The sequence below is a fragment of the Aspergillus alliaceus genome, assembly GCF_009176365.1.
Source record: "Aspergillus alliaceus strain CBS 536.65 unplaced genomic scaffold BDW43scaffold_16, whole genome shotgun sequence".
Taxonomy (NCBI): Eukaryota; Fungi; Ascomycota; class Eurotiomycetes; order Eurotiales; family Aspergillaceae; genus Aspergillus; species Aspergillus alliaceus.
Genome location: NW_022474699.1, coordinates 338,132 through 356,006, shown reverse-complemented (window position 1 = coordinate 356,006; position 17,875 = coordinate 338,132). Strand labels below are relative to the sequence as shown.

General features: G+C 49.9%; 7 protein-coding genes across 7 annotated transcripts; 4 read left to right on the top strand and 3 right to left on the bottom strand.

The window, feature by feature from the left end:
- Positions 1 to 150: 150 nt before the first annotated feature.
- Positions 151 to 1,568, bottom strand: BDW43DRAFT_56582 (PIF1-like helicase-domain-containing protein). The gene has a single exon (XM_032050248.1). It carries the CDS (start codon positions 1,521 to 1,523, stop codon positions 321 to 323), a length of 1,203 nt encoding a protein of 400 aa, XP_031901376.1. The 5' UTR covers positions 1,524 to 1,568; the 3' UTR covers positions 151 to 320.
- Positions 1,569 to 1,758: 190 nt separating this feature from the next.
- On the top strand, positions 1,759 to 4,951 carry BDW43DRAFT_56575 (BRCT domain protein). Its single transcript, XM_032050247.1, has 6 exons — positions 1,759 to 1,965; positions 2,026 to 2,476; positions 2,533 to 3,149; positions 3,200 to 3,476; positions 3,527 to 3,607; positions 3,657 to 4,951. The coding sequence occupies exons 2-6, from the start codon at positions 2,227 to 2,229 to the stop codon at positions 4,739 to 4,741; spliced, it is 2,310 nt and encodes a 769-aa protein (XP_031901375.1). The 5' UTR covers positions 1,759 to 1,965; positions 2,026 to 2,226; the 3' UTR covers positions 4,742 to 4,951.
- Positions 4,952 to 5,093: 142 nt separating this feature from the next.
- BDW43DRAFT_56542 (mitofusin) lies at positions 5,094 to 8,334 on the bottom strand. Its single transcript, XM_032050246.1, has 4 exons — positions 7,950 to 8,334; positions 7,827 to 7,875; positions 5,693 to 7,770; positions 5,094 to 5,642 (listed from the first exon to the last, which is right to left on the bottom strand). Exons 1-4 carry the CDS (start codon positions 8,269 to 8,271, stop codon positions 5,281 to 5,283), a joined length of 2,811 nt encoding a protein of 936 aa, XP_031901374.1. The 5' UTR covers positions 8,272 to 8,334; the 3' UTR covers positions 5,094 to 5,280.
- Positions 8,335 to 8,623: 289 nt separating this feature from the next.
- Positions 8,624 to 9,550, top strand: BDW43DRAFT_310199 (ESCRT-III subunit protein DID4; the record flags this gene model as incomplete). The annotated part of the gene is made up of 5 exons (XM_032046871.1): positions 8,624 to 8,629; positions 8,690 to 8,904; positions 8,981 to 9,041; positions 9,100 to 9,360; positions 9,422 to 9,550. The coding sequence occupies 5 exons, from the start codon at positions 8,624 to 8,626 to the stop codon at positions 9,548 to 9,550; spliced, it is 672 nt and encodes a 223-aa protein (XP_031901373.1).
- A 2,524-nt stretch (positions 9,551 to 12,074) lies between these two features.
- BDW43DRAFT_56455 (uncharacterized protein) lies at positions 12,075 to 14,680 on the top strand. The gene has a single exon (XM_032050244.1). It carries the CDS (start codon positions 12,314 to 12,316, stop codon positions 14,345 to 14,347), a length of 2,034 nt encoding a protein of 677 aa, XP_031901372.1. The 5' UTR covers positions 12,075 to 12,313; the 3' UTR covers positions 14,348 to 14,680.
- BDW43DRAFT_318832 (triose-phosphate isomerase TPI1) lies at positions 14,441 to 16,033 on the top strand (the record flags this gene model as incomplete). The annotated part of the gene is made up of 6 exons (XM_032048766.1): positions 14,441 to 14,962; positions 15,067 to 15,349; positions 15,414 to 15,488; positions 15,567 to 15,679; positions 15,734 to 15,948; positions 16,005 to 16,033. Exons 1-6 carry the CDS (start codon positions 14,925 to 14,927, stop codon positions 16,031 to 16,033), a joined length of 753 nt encoding a protein of 250 aa, XP_031901371.1. The 5' UTR covers positions 14,441 to 14,924.
- BDW43DRAFT_56501 (mitochondrial distribution and morphology protein 10) lies at positions 15,973 to 17,845 on the bottom strand. Its single transcript, XM_032050245.1, has 2 exons — positions 17,625 to 17,845; positions 15,973 to 17,555 (listed from the first exon to the last, which is right to left on the bottom strand). Exons 1-2 carry the CDS (start codon positions 17,719 to 17,721, stop codon positions 16,285 to 16,287), a joined length of 1,368 nt encoding a protein of 455 aa, XP_031901370.1. The 5' UTR covers positions 17,722 to 17,845; the 3' UTR covers positions 15,973 to 16,284.
- Between the last annotated feature and the right edge of the window lie 30 nt (positions 17,846 to 17,875).

The window sequence follows — 17,875 nt, the reverse complement described above, 5'->3', positions numbered from 1 at the left end:
CTGCCTGAAGGTCTCGATTGTACGGGGACTAAGTTTCCCAAGTCTCATTTCGTTAAGCATACCAGCAAAGTCGGGATCTGCTTGACGGAAAACGGTAGTCAAGAGGATTGTATGCTGTATAGAAGTATTCCAAGTGCCGGCAGAGAAAGCAAACTTTGCCTCTCGGAAACTGCCATCGGGGACCGGAGGTAACTGGAAAAAGTCCCCTGTGACAACAAGCTGGATACCGCCGAAAGGACTACCGTTGTTTCTGATTTTCCGAGCAACTTCTTCTAGCTTATCAAAAAGGTCTCCATCAACCATCGATACTTCATCGATAATTAAGACTTTCGTACGCAACCAACGGTTCCGGGCCTTGGGGTTTCTCTTGATCTGTAGAGCGTCAATACCAATGCATTACTATGAGGAGCATTCCTGAGCATGACCTTTTTAACAAGTTCAGGTACTTCCTCTTTGCCTAAGCCGATACCTGCGAAACTGTGGAGGGTAACGCCTTCGATATTACAGGCAGCCAGGCCTGTTGAAGCCGTCACTGCCACTCTATCTGGTTCCCTTTTATACTTATCGCGAAGTTTCTTGATGATTTCCCGCATGAGAACTGATTTACCAGTCCCTGCAGAGCCGGTAAAGAATATGCTCTTTCCCTTTTCAACAACAACATTAAGAACGTGCCGCTGCTCATCGCTGAGGAACAAAGATGCCATCTTTGGACGTGGCTTATGTTGCACAGAATCGGCCTTCTGATTCTTCTTAGTTTGTCGGCGCAACTCCTTCTGTTCCTCCTTGATTGCGCTAGCCGATTTATTCCATGGCGCAGTCGGCTTTGGACGCGCGGGAGTTGCGGGCTTTTTGTATAGATCTTTTGGTGGTGCTCGTGTCGGCTCTTCATTTTTGAGCCATGGTAAGGTTCGAGTATTGGCGGGTTTCTGAAAGTGAGACGGTGGAGAGGAGGACCAAGGGAGTTGTATGCTGCTGGATGGCGCCGGGTCATCCTCAGGCATTGGAGGCAACTCAGGGTACTTTATGTCTATGTTGTCATCTTCGAACGTAGTCGTGGGTGCCGGAGCCGGCTTGCTTATAATCCCATCCAAGTCGATAATTGTAGGACTTTGAGACGGTACCTGTTGCTCGTTGCTTGGCCTCACTATTTTTGGAGGTGGTATAAAGGGCTCTGGTTCTTCGCTATCCAAGTCAAGGTCATCATCGAAATCATTTTCATCGAAGTATACGGTGTTGTGAAGAGATCCTAAGGCGGATCCTCCGACATTGGCCATCTCGATTTTTCGTTTAACCCCTAGTGATTGCGGAGGCGGTTTCGGAGGCTGCGTCCCATTGCTGCGAAAAAGGGTGGATTGAAGGGGTTTAGCAGATGGTCCCGGATGGTCTTGTACAGCTTTCTTGAACATTACGGTCTCTTCGGGCGCCTGTCGGGATGTCGAGAATCTGCATGCAGTTTGCAATGTCAATGATGGACCATATGAGCTAACACGGCAAATTGTGACCCTGTTCCGTATTCTAGACATACACAAAGAAGACAAATTGAAGCAATATGGTTTCAGTGGCACATCACCTATAGAAACAATACTGTTAAATGAGAGCATTCGCGACCCGCGTTTCTATGAAGATACGCGCTGCTATCACACGTGATTCCGATAAGGGCTACCTCACGGGGCAAATGACAAAATGATCAAAGTATACTAGCAGACTTGCAAAAAAAGTTAGATGAAATGGAAGAACAATTGATGATAGCCTGGACTGTCTAGAAGAAAAGCATCAAGGTTTCCAAACCCCCTAGGTACGTTTTCTGTATCTGCTTTTTTGACTTCCTATCTATATCACGTGACAACGCATCACGGCACGCGCGAGCCAATGCCGCATCGGAAGTATCAAATCAATACATAAACGAGCAAGATTGTTGTTTTATGCGCTGCCAACCATGAAGCATGGCAGAGAAAGCTGCCTCGGGTTAGTACACTATGGATTCCATTCTATGCCTCTATGACCGGAAAACTGATAATAAGGCAGACAAGGAACATCCTCTTGCGGGGGTGGTCCTTTGCTTCACGTCCATTCTACCAGAACAGCGGGTCAGTGAAGCGTTACCTTATTCTCCTCTTGAATTATTGCTGTGCTTGCCTTTCCATACCGCGTTGCTCGTACGAATCAAGCGTCATGACAACTGACAGCATTCTACCCTAGACGGAGTTGGCTACAATCGCGAGCCAGATGGGAGCGACCCTCAAGCTTGATTTAACCTCTGATGTTACCCATTTGATTATCGGCGAAATCAATACTACGAAATACAAGTTTGTTGCGCGAGAACGATCAGATGTGACCGTTCTTAAACCCGAGTGGGTAGAGGCGGTGCGCCAATCATGGATGCAGGGCGGGGACACAGACGTGCGAGCACTGGAAGAAGTACATAAATTCCCGACATTTGCAGGGTTGTGCCTATGTATAACGGGATTTGAGGACAGTGAGTGAGAAAGATCTTGCGCCGGGATGACATCTGCTAAGGCTTCCTTAACCCAGTGGCATTCCGCAATTACGTCCAAGACACCGCTGTCGCACATGGAGCCGAATTTAGAAAAGATCTCACGAAGCAAGTCACGCATCTTGTGGCACGGGACACTGAGGGTCAGAAGTACAAGTTCGCGACTCAATGGAACATTAAGGTCGTTACTGTGAAATGGTTCACCGACAGTATAGAGCGGGGGATGGTCCTGGAGGAGACATTGTATCATCCTCTCGTGCCAGAAGAGCAGCAGGGCCAGGGAGCCTGGAATCGCTCGTTACCAGCTGTTCGGAAGAGAGATTCGGGTAATGGCAATCCATCAAATCCTCGACCAAGAAAGTTGCGCCGCATTGCAAGTGCCAAGTTGGTGGATCAGAACGAAGGGATCTGGGGTGATATCGTAGGCACAGGCTCAAGAGAAAGTCAGCAGAAGGATGATAGTCAATTATTCACAAAACGCGCCTCTATAGTCCAAGAGGCTAAGTCTTTCGCTAGTGAAACTACATTTGCAGAAGCCCTGGAGCAAAGCCATGTTTTCCAAAAGCCTCATCAACGAACTTCAGAAGCGCCTAGCCACCGCGATGGCTTTTTAGATGGCTGTTATTTCTTCATCCATGGGTTCTCTTCAAAACAGGTTCGCTCGTGCACTCAATTTCCGTGTGATCGAATCTAACATGTTCACAGACTAATGTACTGCGCCAACATCTCTCTTTTAATGGGGCCCAGTTGGTGGGTTCATTGAGCGAATTCTCTCGGCCGGATATCCCTAAGAGAGGCCATAGCCTCTACATAATTGTCCCCTACAAAATACCCCAAACGGAAGTTCCTTCCACAGATGATCTAGCGTTTGAATGTGATGTTGTAACAGATATGTGGCTGGAAAGGTGCCTTGATGCTAAGGCATTGGTACCCCCGGAATCACATGTTGCAAACACCCCAGTTCCTCGCTTCCCTATCTCTGGTAAGTCCCTGTTGCTCTTGATACATGAAAACGCAGCCTAATGGGCTCAGGGTTCGATGGTATGAAAATATGCTCTACAGGGGTCTCCCGTATTAATCTTCTGCATTTATCAAAGCTCGTGGTGTTGATTGGTAAGTTCTCATTCTTTCCTAGACCTCTTTCGAGAACTAATCGTTTCAGGTGCAACGTACAATGAGTTTTTAACGCCAACTGCATCTGTCCTGCTATGCAACGAGGCTACTTCTACGAACCACGAAAAATTACGGCATACGCATGAATGGGGTGTTCCCGCTGTCTCTGTCGAGTGGCTATGGACCTCTATCCAAAAAGCCCAGAAACAACCATTCGGGCCTTTTCTGATTCGGAAACAACCCACGCAAAGCAGTCGAGACCCGGAAGCGCGAGCTGGTTCTTACCCCGAGCAGAGCGGACAGTCCCAGAATACCAACAGAAGCAATAATGCCGCCAAATCTCGAACTCACTCAGAAGAAGCCCAGCCCAACAAAACCAGCAGACGAACAGGCAAGGAAACAAACAAAGCCCCCGCGCGAGATCCAACTCCTTTAAAAGAAGGCATCGTATCGAAGAAGTCAAGCACCCCACAAAAAGGATCCTCCGACCCCCAAGCAAACCCGTCACTCACAAAAGAACAAACCCAACAATGCAGCACAGTCATATCACCAAAGAGACGCCCCACCCTAGAGCAAGGAGCAGCCGAAACCTCCTTTTCCGCCATCGAATCAACCCTCAGCGGATTCCTGAAACAGGCACGAGCAGCAAACTCGCGCTCCACATCGGATACAGCGGAGAACGGCGACCGTCCCCGTTCAAGGAGAAGGAAGCCTCTCCTTGGGCGAGCGCCCTCCCATTCCTCTGTTCGTTCTACCGAACATAAAGCTTTTTCCCGCGCCAGCTCAATCGATACCTTAAATGAAGATGGCTGTGGAAGTGCGATAGAAAGCATCAACACAGACGGGATGCCCTCCCTTGTCAATAGCGGACGATTCGACTTCCCCGAAGGAGACCGCAACAATGAAGAAGAGGAATCAAGTACACTGCCTCCAATGACACAATTGAACTACGAAGATCCGGATGCTGTCGCCATGCGTGAGAAATTCCTCAATCGGGCGGGTAAGCCAGTCGACAAGAAAGAGGCCTCTAATCAGAACCTCGTTGGCGAGGTTAGGGAACTGGAAAACGTCGGTTGGGGCTCGGGTCGGAGAACGAGGAATGCGGGTAAGGTGGTCGTGGAGGATACTTTCTAGGTCTTGTCGGGTTAATACCATTTCTGTTGGGGGTGGATGTTTGTTCATGTTCTGATGACTGTTTTATGCATGACATAGATAGCATCAAGGTGGGCGTCTTCTGGTCATTGCCGGAGTTATGGAAGAGATTATTTTGGAAATTTCCACTGATACCACTTATTATCATTATTCTGATAAGATTCGCATCGAGGAAGATGATGAGTTTTCTCCAATAACGATCAACTATGTAGATAGGCGACTGCCTACGGTTTTAAATTAAAGCACCCACTGGAGTGGAAATCCAATACGCTAGAGTTCTTCAATGGACGCCAATGCACATGTGAACAGAAAAGCCATCAAATTGAATCACGGCCTCATGGCGAAAGGGTAAAAATAAGTGAGGGTGAAAAAGCAGGGAAGAATGAACAATGATTGTTGTACATGGGGATATGGATATTTGGGAAGCGAAGCAGAATTAGCACCCACGAGGGGGCAGCTGGCCGGATAACTCATACAGAATCATTACTTTTTGTACACGCAAGGCAACAGAGATGGAAAGCTCATGGTCCATGGGCAGCCATCGCACCCGGCAACGGGCCATCAAGGTCGATGCTCTCCACTGAGGTCCTGTTCTCGCCACTCTCCCGGAAGAGATTGGAGAAGTACTTGCTTGCAGTCTCACTCTCAACCTTGGTCTTGCTGACTTCGTGCTTACGTCTTGCGAGGTCTTCGATATCTTGGGCAAGACTGGATTGGAGGTTGTTGGCGGGAATACGGAGGACTCGCCGGATTTCTGTAGAGATCCGAGTTGCGTTAGAATGCACGTAGTCCTTCTCTTCGAGCGCAGCGGCGAGCTTGCGCGAGAGACGAGGGGGTAGTGTGCTGGGAATCGTAGACAATACGTATGCGGTAGTCAAAGCAGCTGTTCAAATTAGTCTCTGCTCAGTAACACTGTACCGACGAAGAACTTACCAGCTGCGACCAAACCCGGAACAAGGAAGCGTCGCAAGTTGTTGGGTCCTATGAACTTGATTGTACTGAACACGCTATCAACCCAGCTAATGCCGCCAAAAGCTCTGCCTCCAAGGACAGTTACAGCTGTCATGGCCATTCCTGTTCCGGCCACCTTCTCTTGGCGCTCCCAGATGCCAGCAAAATCGAAGAAATCCCATAGTTCAACTTCGGTGTCAACCTGTTTGGCAAATGTATGGCGTCGACTACGGCGGAACATCATATCGGCACGGAAATTTAAGGGAGCAAACTTGTCTCCAACATGCAAAAGACCAATCTTTTGGATGGCATCTACACCGTCTACTGTCTTTCTGCGTGCATAATCCTCGCAGGCTTCGGCTGCTGTGGAGATCTGTTCCAGCATGGCCAACTTCAAATCTTCTGCATACTGGAATGCAGAGAAGATGCCGGGGTATTCAACACCTAGGTCAGCTTCTGAGACGCGAGCAATAGTGTCTGACAGGGTCGATCGCGTATGGTTGTAAACATCTTCGCATGAATCGTCAATATACTTCTCCACCTGCACATCAAGCTCGATTTTCTTCTTCTGTCCACCCTCGTAGGCAGGTTCCAGCTCTGCCAGTTCTTCTGTAACGCGCTTGAGTTCTGCCTGGGCAATGTCACGGTTGACGGAAGCGAGGGAATTTAGATCTCCAAGCAAGTTGAGAAGATAAGTCCTGGCAGGAGCAAGCTTCGAGCGGGATCGCTTTTCCAGAACGAATCGTCGCAAAGAGCTTTCTAAGTTCTCAAAGTCTTGAATCTTTTGCTTCTCTTTTCCTTTGTCTTTGCCTTTGCCTTTGGGCTTACTATCATGCGAGTCATCGTCGTCATCATTTTCGTCTGGATCGAAGCCTCCGCCGCCGCCACCAGAACCAGAACTTGTTACAGACATCGGGGGTGCAACAGGAACGGCATTGCTTGATACGAAATGAACGAGTTCCGCAGATTCCTTGTATGTGCGAGGGCTGAGTTTGTTAATTTGATCCAGAATCATCCGCTCACATCGTTGCTTATCGCGAATCTGGTCGAATCCGTTGACGACGATAAACATATATGCTTTTTCCTTTGCGGCATTGTGGATAAAGTCTTTGGCTGAGAGGGTGAAATGATTGGCAGCGGAAACCACGAACACAACAACATCGATCTCTTCCTGTCGAGCAAAGACAGCTGTTGTCTTCAAAGAATCCGAGTTCAAACCAGGGGCATCAATCAGGGCGATGTCAACAACTCCATTATTCAACAGAGACTCGTCGATGGTTCGCACGTCCTTAACGTAAACTTTGCATTGCATGTACTTGGAGTTATCGATCACAATATCCTCGAGTTGACTAAGCGGATATACATCATATGTACTCTCGTCGTTGCGATTGTAATCCATGTCCTTGTGGACAGCGTGTACCTCCTCAACCCCACTGTTCTCCCGTGCATCGAGGACCTCACAGAAGATGCTCGTGCAGGGCTGCTGGTCTTCGGGCAATACCTTGCGACGCAGCAAAGCATTACAGAAAGTTGACTTTCCCGCGTTAAGGTCACCAGTGATCAGAACCTTACTTGACGTATCTTCGATTCTGTCGCGCAGCGAGAGAAGGTGTTTGACACTCTGGCTGATCTTCCCATCCAAAAGCGATGCGATAGAGGCCTTTTCCAACGAATGTACTAATTCCACTTGCGATAAAGCACCTAGCTTTAGGTCTAGCTTTAGAATGGAGAATTCTTGCGCTATCTGCGGGCTCATCAATCTCGGCTCTGGCGCTGGCCGACGCTCCGCGGCGGCACTTGATTCTGCCGAAGCCAAATCGTCGCTATTTGATACCGTAGCCGCTCGTCTGATCGGCCCTGGCCTGAATTCACCCTGCTGGATGTTTCCATCATCGAAGAACGACTGCGCTTGGCGCAACGCGGGTCTGTCCGAAGGAGAATCTGACGCGCCTTGCACTGAGGGATAGTGGGCGGGCCATTGGCGGTTCGTTTCCTGTAGTTCCTTCAAAGTTTCGATTGTTCGTGTGATAGCGCGTCCCAACTTCGTTCTGTTGGAATTACTGTGAATGCCGTTAGAATTTGTAATTCGACTGTTTTGTGATTCCCGCAGACGTACTATTGTAGTTGGTGAACATGGCTCGCGTACACCTGTCTCTCGTGCTCCGCTGTAGCACAAACCATGTTAGTATATTCTGTTCCACGCCATCCCATAAAACCGAGTATGACCAAAGAAACGAACCTGCTGGATTCCACTGTCCGGGAAGGGTTGGGGTATGCATCGGAGTCGGTCTGTCCACCATCATATCTGATCTCCAGTCGCCACCAACATCACCATCCATCAAACTGCCACTCGCAATACTGCCGCCATAACCGGAATCTTCGTTCAACGATGCCATCAAGGCCGTAGCGCTCTCGGAGGTCGCGCCATTTCCAACGGTCATGTACGCGGGCGGGGCGTTCGGGAAGAAAGGGTACTCGGACGATTCCTGTTGCGGAGGATGTCTTGACGAACCCTCGCCGGCAGAAGAACCGCCTTTGCCGGGGAAATACTCCTGACTCATGACGAAAAGAATGCGCGGTACATAGACATAGAAGTCGAAAAGTCGGGCAACATGCGATGAAACGGGACTTGTTTTTTTGTCAGTCGGGAGACCCGCTTACATAAATGAGGAAATCCAATCCAATGTCCCGAAAGGGGTTGGTCGCCGCCATGTGACTGTAATTTTGATCAGTTGGGATCCGCGTATCGTCCGGTACTGCGTCTAGTGCAGTACTAGTACGGTGGCCTTGATGTCACTGCGGGCATCAATCATCTTCCCCCCATACTCTGCGCTCTTCGTCTGTACTTTCTACGCATTCGCCTTGGATCATATCTGAATATTTCACTACTGAGGTCTCTTTGACTTGCTCAAGATGAATGTGTGTTGTCGCCTACTGTTGGTTCTCCCCGATTCCCCGCTAACGTTGTTCATTGTCTAGGTGATCGAGTGGGCATTCGGAAAGCGCATGACACCGGCAGAGCGCCTGCGCAAACATCAAAGGGCTCTCGACCGAACGCAGCGTGAATTGGATCGGGAGAGGACCAAGTTGGAAAATCAGGAGAAGAAGTTGGTACAAGACATCAAGAAGAGCGCCAAGAATGGTCAGGTTGGAGCCTGCAAGATCCAGGCCAAAGACCTAGTCAGGACCAGGCGGTACGTTTACCAAAGAAAAGCAATAGATCATTCTTTCATACCATGTCGATGGTCTAATGCATAACCCTGGGTTTAGGTACATCCAAAAATTCTATCAAATGCGAACACAACTTCAAGCAATTTCCCTGCGCATTCAGGTACGGTGACTCCAGGCAGACAAACGGCGGATCACTTTACTTACTTGCTCTGGTACAGACCGTTCGCAGCAATGAGCAGATGATGCAGTCAATGAAAGGCGCAACGATGCTATTGGGTAGTATGAATCGACAAATGAACCTCCCCGCGCTGCAGCGAATTGCCATGGAGTTCGAACGAGAAAATGATATTATGGATCAACGACAAGAAATGATGGATGACGCAATAGACGAGGCAACTGGGATGGAGGGTGAGGAGGAAGAAGGGGAAGACATTGTCAAGGAAATCTTGGACGAAATAGGTGTCGACCTTGGCCAGGCGGTTCGTGTTCTCTATATCACATCCCTTCGAGCCGGGCGTGTACTAACTTTATTTTGAACAGCTGGGTGAGGCACCTACAGACATACAGAAGACTGCAGTTGGCGAAACCCGAGTTGCGCAACCGGTTGGCGCTGGGGGAAGTTCAGCTGATGACGATCTGCAAGCGAGGCTGGACAGCCTTCGAAGATGATCACGAGCTCCTCCTTGTTCATTCAATATCCCTTTATTGGTTTCCAAGCCTCACTTTCATCCTCGATGGGTTCACGTTTGCATCGATTACGACGCCACTTATTCATTTCATGTCAGGTTAATGTGATTCAATCTGCAATTTGGGGCAAGTCGACACATGACCTGCCAGAGAAACGCAGCGGGGGCATGGGTATGAGTGCTTTGGTGTTACAGGTTGTCCTGGGCATTTGCGCATCATAGTAACGTAGATTTTCAGCCTAATTCATAGCGAGAAACGGAATAGCAAACTGCTCCTTTTCCATGCCCGGAGCCCGGTCTCAAAGCTAGTCTCATACGTCTTACCCAAATGACAGAGTCCTCCCCAGTCTTTGTGGCACAATCAACAAGTTGCAGGAGCTCACTCTACTCGTTTCCCATCACTTGCGCGCACAGAGGTATGCTCATATCATAATCTGTGTACTGTTGGGCCGAAAGTTGCCATGGGGACTGTTCACAACATTGCGCAATCTCGTTACTGGCCCCGGAAGCCGTACTGGAGAAGGATCGCAATATCCGAATAGTATCATGTATCTCCCAGGAATTTATCAATCTCCAGGGAGCACCGGAAGACTTACTAGTGAGGTGGATCCCGACAATAAAGGAACTCCTGCGATTCCGTCCGACACAGTTCTTTTACCACTTGAATTCAAAGGTGGACTAAGTCAAGAATGTCTCGGCGAATTCGGGAGTCCTCATGGCTAAAGTGGGGGAATTCGTTGAGTGGGTTATGTTTCATGGTCCAGACACGATGCATGCAGGAAAGAAACCAACCTTGGCTTTTGATAAAGAAAAGCTCCATTATCTTGGAGACAATGTGACACATCCGTCGCACTGGCTTAGATGTCTCACGATATACTTAGTAGAACAATAATGAAGACTACTTCTCTACGAGGAAACCTGGCACATAAGATACTTGATTGAAAGGAACAGTAAAGATTTCCTTCGTTTGCGTCAGTGCTCTACGAGCTTTCATGCGATCAGCGTCAGAATACCCCAGAGGGGGTTTAGGGCTTCGCAGTGGTATCCAGAGTCAATGTATGTAATGCAGACAGTCAAAGGACTCCACTTGCCCTAAAACCTGCAAAAGCAAAAGGTACTGTACATGAACTAACAGCAGGGATCGGGACTCTTTGAAAGAGAACTGGCCTTTGCGAGGTCGATAATTTTCCGGCTCGAAATTATTCCCTCCGTGGAACGTCCTCGAAATCCTGGAATCGTACGGAGGGCGCATTTCAACGAGCAGTAGGAGAAGTGAGTCAGAGCGGTGAAAATGTACAGGAGTATAGACCTCCATTAAACTATCTTCTATTTCCGCCGGCCTATCACACAGTAATTTACCCATAGTGTATGCGGGGACATTACAGAGATCGTCGGGGATTGAATATTAACGCTGACGTAGATTGGCACTTTCATTTCCTAGGGCCTGATGGAGGGTGGGCGAGTGAAAATTTTTTCTATGCATGAGGGGCCTGGGTTAGTTCCAAGAATCAAGAAAATAATCGTGTAGGAACTGTGGGAATCATCTTAGCAGTTAGCTACTATTCTTTCATCAGGGTTGGTTGTTCTGTTTATCGTCCAAAGAAATATTTATATCAACGTGCGGGATGTACGACGCCAAAATAGATGTAAGCAGCACCGCTTAGTTTCAAGAATCCGTCCACTGAATAAACAATCAACATACTTTCCTGCATCTATTCTATGTCGCGGACGTAATCCTACATGAGAGGGAATTTGAACTGCTCGACGCTAAGGACTCCTGTCAGACTTTCCTAGGCTATGGGTGCCTGCCTGCCTGTCTTGGCTGCATATCGTCTGCATTGCTCATCACAAAAGAAAGTCCAATGGATGGTCTGAACCCGTCTGATGTTAGAAAAAAAAACACTCATTTCGAATTTGCCAGCCGTTGACCAGTTACGTTATAGATAGTATAACCGCTGAGAGCAAGAAGCAGTGTTCTGTTGCCTGAAGCAAGAAAGGTGTAGCACAGCTGACCTGCTGAATACCCTAACTTCTACCCAACTCCCGACCTTCTTCCTGGTCGACGGCAGCCTATTGTATCCAACGTTCTATCGAATCCAATCGCCTCTTGTTTCTCGCATAGCCACCCTTCCTGCGGCTGAGGGACGCCTCCGATACAATACAATTCTGTACGATAGAAGGGAGAGGGGGATGACAGCAGCCTCGCTATACTGGCAATGCCCGGGTGTTTCTGCGCCCTGTCCGTCTCGTGTAAGTGAGCAAAACATATTTTTGAAAAAGGGGATGCTCTGAAGATCTGGATTCCTGCGTAAAGGAAGATAATCCAACCAATGACCGAGGGCGGATTGCTAGCCTTATTCCGGGTGATACTCGTGTGAGCTCTGGGATTTTCCCTGGCGTGCAGTCATCAAGATGGAGTACAGTACATTACAGGGATCCTCCACTTTCTGAAACACCGCCATATAATATACTCGTTTGCTTTGGAGTTGAAAATGCCGACTTACCCCTCCTAGGTCTTGAGATAATAAAAATATAAACATGCTTTGACCCTCTCCTTCTTTCTCCTTTACTCTGTTCGTTCTGTTTAGTCTGTTTTCCCAGCCATATACCCCATATACCCCTATATCTTATTCCTTCTGTTTGAGTGTCGCTGCTATTGTACTTCTTTGTACGGCTTACTGTATTTGATATTACCTTACTCACTATTGTTTGCCCGCACCCCCGACAAGACGGCTTCGTTCGAGACATGGCGGTCATTAACCAGAAAGCGACTCCGCCAGTGTCTCCTTCCCATCATGCTCCGGTTCAACAACTGGTAGATCCAGCTCTGTATTACCAAAGACTTCCCCCGGGACTCTATCACCCATCTGCTTATCCGGCTGCCTACCAATTGGCTCACCATGCAGCTCACCCTGCAGCTTACCCGGCATCTCACCCTGCGCCTCAGCAAGTGCCTCACCCTGCAGTCCAACCAGCGAACCATCCAGGCAACCGCCCTGCAGATCACCCGGGGGGTCTACCGGGTGGTCTACAAGGAGGACACCAAATAGGTCACCAAGGAGGCCAACCGGAAGGATATCCAGGGGCCCCTCGGGCTATTCACACTGTCACCCCGCGCTCTATAGATCCCGCCAAGTTGGCCGAAGCAATGGCTCGTCTGAATGCCAGTGCGGAGAGACCGGCCCCCGGCAATCGACAGAGAGTACCAGACTCTGTCCCCCCAAGAGAAACAGACTCACGGTTTTATATCGGGTATACCTTTTTCAAGAAAGATGCGATCCCTGGACACAAGCCCACCTGGAGCCATGCGGAAAAGACCCAGATCAATCTGACGCAGTCAGAGTTGTCCAACATGGTCCAGAAACGGGCGAAGAAGCTCCCCGGCATCCAGCAGTACCAGTCTCTCTCGAAGGTAAAGCGTACCCATGTGGACCTGCTCATCCATGAGCTGAAGGAGAAAGAACCTAATTTCGAATGGACCTGTGCATGTGTGAAGGAAGCCGAACGGCCCATGAAAGGCAAGAACAATAAGCGCGGAGACTATGAGACCATCTCCATGGATGTTGTCGCGATGGGGCAGCCCATCTACCCGCCGCGTCCTAAGGCATCTAACAAGCCTAAGGAGAAAGTCGAACCGAAGACCGATAACCCTATTATTGTTAAAGAGTCTAGGCCAGTGGAAAAGACCATTGAAAACACCACCGAATGGACCCGGCCTTACCCAGGCCATGTGCAACAACCGCAGCAACCACCCATGGTGCACAATGTCCAACGGCAGCTTAATCCCGAATTCCCTCAGCAGGCTCCGCCACCGCCTCCCCCTCCCCAGGTACATCCAACTGGAGGAAGACCATTAGTAAACCAAGCACCTCTGCCCAAAGCAGCTCCAGCCACTGTGTCCTTCGATGTACGCCCACAGCTGGACATACCTCACGCTGCGAGAGCCGCTCCCGAGAAGAGACCTGCCATTGAGGTCCTAAAGGAACATATGAGAAGCGTTCCCGTGGGCGCTGGTGCTGGACAAGGGGTCAAGCACGCTCCAAGCCCCGCCGGCATGCCGGTCATCAATAACATCCCGCAGAAAGAGCCAGCTCCTCATGACCCACGTTTTCATGAGCATGTCCCTCACGGAGGTAGTGTTAAACCACCCAACTTGGCAGCGGAACCAGAACAAGAATGGGCCCCCGACTCCAGCAGCATTGGGGATGACGACTCGGAGATTTTTGACTTGGAAGATGTCAGTTCAGTTACCGATGACTCCGACGACGATGGAGAGGCGCGCAAGGAGTCCCAGCCCTGGCGTGGAAGTCTTTTTCGCCGACATTCCTCTGCTTCCAGGCGTCCTGGACCGTCGCGATACCGCTCGCACTACCGGAAACAGCCTACAGGTGCATCTGACAGCAGGTATCCAAATGGCTATATTGATGTGATTCCCGCGGACAACAAGGATTCGGACAAGCAGCTATGGAGACTGCATAGCCGAGAAGTTACTCGGCAGACCCGAGATCGCCCGAAGATTATCCACGCCCCTATTAGTTCCGACGATTTGGATGTGCCTGAGTTCGAGGACAGATATCGTGGGCTACGAGCTCACAACGATATTCGCAGCCGGATTCTCGATGACCGGGAAGCTAGACTTGCCCGCCGGGAGCAGCACTTGGACTATCGCACGCGAATGCTGGATGCACTTGATGAGAGACTGGACGAAGCCTTGCGCCGTCGCATGTCCTTGAGAGAACCTGGTTCGTATTACTCTCGACAGTACTATGACAATTATTGAGTTTGATCATTCTTTTTCTATTTGATTTTCCGTTTCAGACCCCCCCCCCCTGTGTCCATTGATGTTTCTTTTACCCTCGGGTCTCTCCCATTTTTCTTGGTTTTGTTTCTAGTATTCTTTTTCGGGTGAGAGTGGGTGACGGATAGACACTAATAACGTCATTATATGGGGACTGTTTGTACACAATGAATTTTTGTCGAGATCTGTTGCGTTCTGTATGTATTTGCCCCAAAAGAAGGCTAATCAGATCCAATCTGCATGGAACTGCACTATCACTGGTGAATTTTCAATCTATTACTCGTAGTGTGGTAGTAGAAGGAGTAGTATCTTCAACAAGTCAGACGACTACAGTGACAGCGCATTACTTATCGATAAGCCCCACCCTTGTAGAGCCTGAGGCAGCCGACACCCCGCCATACTCTTGGTTCGCTGTTCTTCCGTCTTCCTTTTTATATCATCGCTCCCCGTCTTTGTATTCTCTTCCCTTCCCTTCCCTTAACTTTCAACTTCACCTCCAACCCTGTCTCTCCTCAACCAGACTCGTCGTATCTTCTTTTCCCATAACCGCACATTCAAAATGCCTCGCCAATTCTTCGTCGGTGGTAACTTTAAGATGTACGACATCACCCACCCCTCACCACCATTGCCCCGCAATGCCCCCTTACCATGCTACACCAACCAAGCCACCAGAAAGCTAACGGACTCCCTCTGTCTCTCAGGAACGGTAATGTTGAAAGCATTACCTCCATCATCAAGAACCTCAATGACGCCAAGCTGGATGAATCCTCCGAGGTCGTCGTCTCCCCTCCTTCTCTCTACCTGTTCCTCGCCCGCCAGCTCGCCGATGAGAACAAGATCGCCGTTGCCTCCCAGAACGTCTTCGACAAGCCCAATGGTGCCTTCACCGGTGAGATCTCGGTGGAGCAGCTGCAGGACGCCAAGATCCCCTGGACCATCATTGGACACAGCGAACGCCGTGTCATTCTGAAGGAGACCGACGAGGTATGTTTCTCCCCCTCCTTGTCTGTCAGTTAGTGGGTACGTTCGGGCAACTAATTGGATTTAGTTCATTGCTCGTAAGGTTAAGGCTGCCATTGATGGTGGCATCAGCGTTATTTTCTGCATCGGTGAGACTCTTGAGGTAGGCTTACCCGCGACCCGTTTTCTACTTTCCCTATTGGGGAAGATTGCATGATCTGGTTTAATTAACACCATGTAGGAGCGTGAGGCCAACAAGACCATCGAGGTTGTTACCAAGCAGCTCAATGCTGCCGCTAAGGAGCTCTCCAAGGAGCAGTGGTCTAAGGTCGTCATTGCCTATGAGCCCGTCTGGTAAGTTTCCTTTCTGTTTACTCTCACCCTAACATGATTCTAATCGTGCCACAGGGCCATCGGTACCGGCAAGGTCGCTACCACCCAGCAGGCCCAGGAGGTCCATGCTGCCATTCGTAAGTGGCTCGCCGACTCTATCTCGGCTGAGGCCTCCGACAACACCCGTATCATCTACGGTGGCTCAGTTAGCGAGAAGAACTGCCGTGAGTTGGCCAAGGAGCCCGATGTAGATGGCTTCCTCGTTGGCGGTGCCAGCTTGAAGCCTGCTTGTACGTTCCTTCCTCCCTTATTTTCTGCCTTTTGAAATACTAACATTCACTTGCAGTCGTTGATATCATCAATGCTCGTTTGTAAGCGATCGAGATATTAATATAGGCTATAATCTTTTTTCCGGTTCCTGTGCCGGCAAATCTATCACGGTTTGAAATTAGTTCTATGAATCAAACGTTAAAACGAATATAGAGGTCTTACGAAAAAAAAAATATTTGGCTGTTCATCTATCTCGCTCATAACTCTAAATATATACATCTATGCAATACATCTAAACTATACACGCGCACGAAAAACCGCCCGCAACTCCAAAGATCTAATCCGAGAAAAAAAAATCAGGAAGAATAAAGCACCGAAACCCCCACCCCCCTCCAATACGATGGACTCCCACCACCACTCTGCCCCGAACCAGTCGTAGCAGTCGCCCACGATGAAGGCGAGAACGAACTCGGCCCCAATCCCACCCCAGCACTAACCAGCAGCTCCTTCACTCTCCCTTCCCAAAGCAACCGCACATTCCACGACTGATCAACCCGGATCTTCAGCACTGAATCCGTCGCCTCCGTCTGGTCATCCCTGCCCTTCGCCTCCGCTGCAATAGTAGGAAGAGAAGGCGGCGGAAGTGGTTCCGAAGCGCGCATCTTCCGCCGCGCCCATTCCAACCCATCATTCTCCTCGACAGGAACCCGCTTCCTCGACCTCCGCCACAGCTCACAGCCCGCCACCATCTCACTCTCCCAACTATAAACATTAAACCCAAACCGCGAACTAAACGCCAAATTCGGCGACGCACGCAATGAATATGTCGTTGACAGCGACCCCGTCAATGGCGTCAACGTCAATGTAAGCGTATACGGGAACGTAGAAATCGGGGTACTCTGATTCGCAGATGCCGACCCCGTCGCCGTAGACGCAGGTACATCCGTCGCCGCAGGCAAAGTACTGAACCTCAGACCGGTGGACATGCCGATCAGCGACGAGACGGGGGAATAGTACGCCTCTGCGCCGGCGGAGAGGAGCGAGAGGCGCGGTGCGGCATCATCTTTTGAACGGGGGTCCGGGCCGAAGTTCCAAAGACCGCGCCAGCCGAAGAGGGCGTTGTCCGTGCTGAAGAGGTATTCGTTACTGTACTTGCCTGTATCGTGGGAGAGTTGGGTGAGGAAGGAGGCCTGCGGGGCGGATTTGGAGAGCGGAGGGCCGCGGGTTGAGCAGACGGCTAGCGTTAGTTGCATTGTTGGGGAGATGCGGCGGAGGAAGAGAGCGTTGAGGGTTGTTGGGGGTGGAAGGTGGAGGGTTGCGTGGAGGAGGGTTGCCTTTTTGGCGATGTCGCTGGGTGGTGCGCCATTGTCGAGGGGTGAATCCCATTCCCAGGTTTCGAGGGGTGCCGTTGGCGGTGTTACTTGGCGGTAGCCTGGGGATAGTTTGCGGAGGGGGATCAGGGCGCTTCGACTTGGGGTGTTGGTGAAGGGGACGGTGCTGTAGAGGTAGGAGACTGAGCCGTCGATTAAGCCTACGGTTCCGAGGGTGTAGCTGGTTGCGAAATGGGGGGTGGAGAGTGAGGAGAGATGCACGCGAAGACGCTCGGGGGTCGAGAAGTCGAGGAGGGCTGGAGATCTGTTAGTTCTGGGGATCACCATGGATATAATTAGATAGGATATGATTGAGGGTAACGTGCACTGAGCTGTGGCCGTGAGCGATGTGTATGAATTGTCGCGGTTCCAGTTAGTCCCCTCTGCGAAGATGAGTTGGATATAGTCCATGAAATCGAGCATTGTGGCTCAATGAGATAAATTGATATAGTAATAATAGAATAGAGCTGAGACTACTAGCCCACAGCTAGATCATCCTAGGCCAGAATGAAGAGTATCGATACTCTTGTTGTCTTCTGTACGTTCGGCGAACCGTGACATCCCAGCTGCTTTCCCC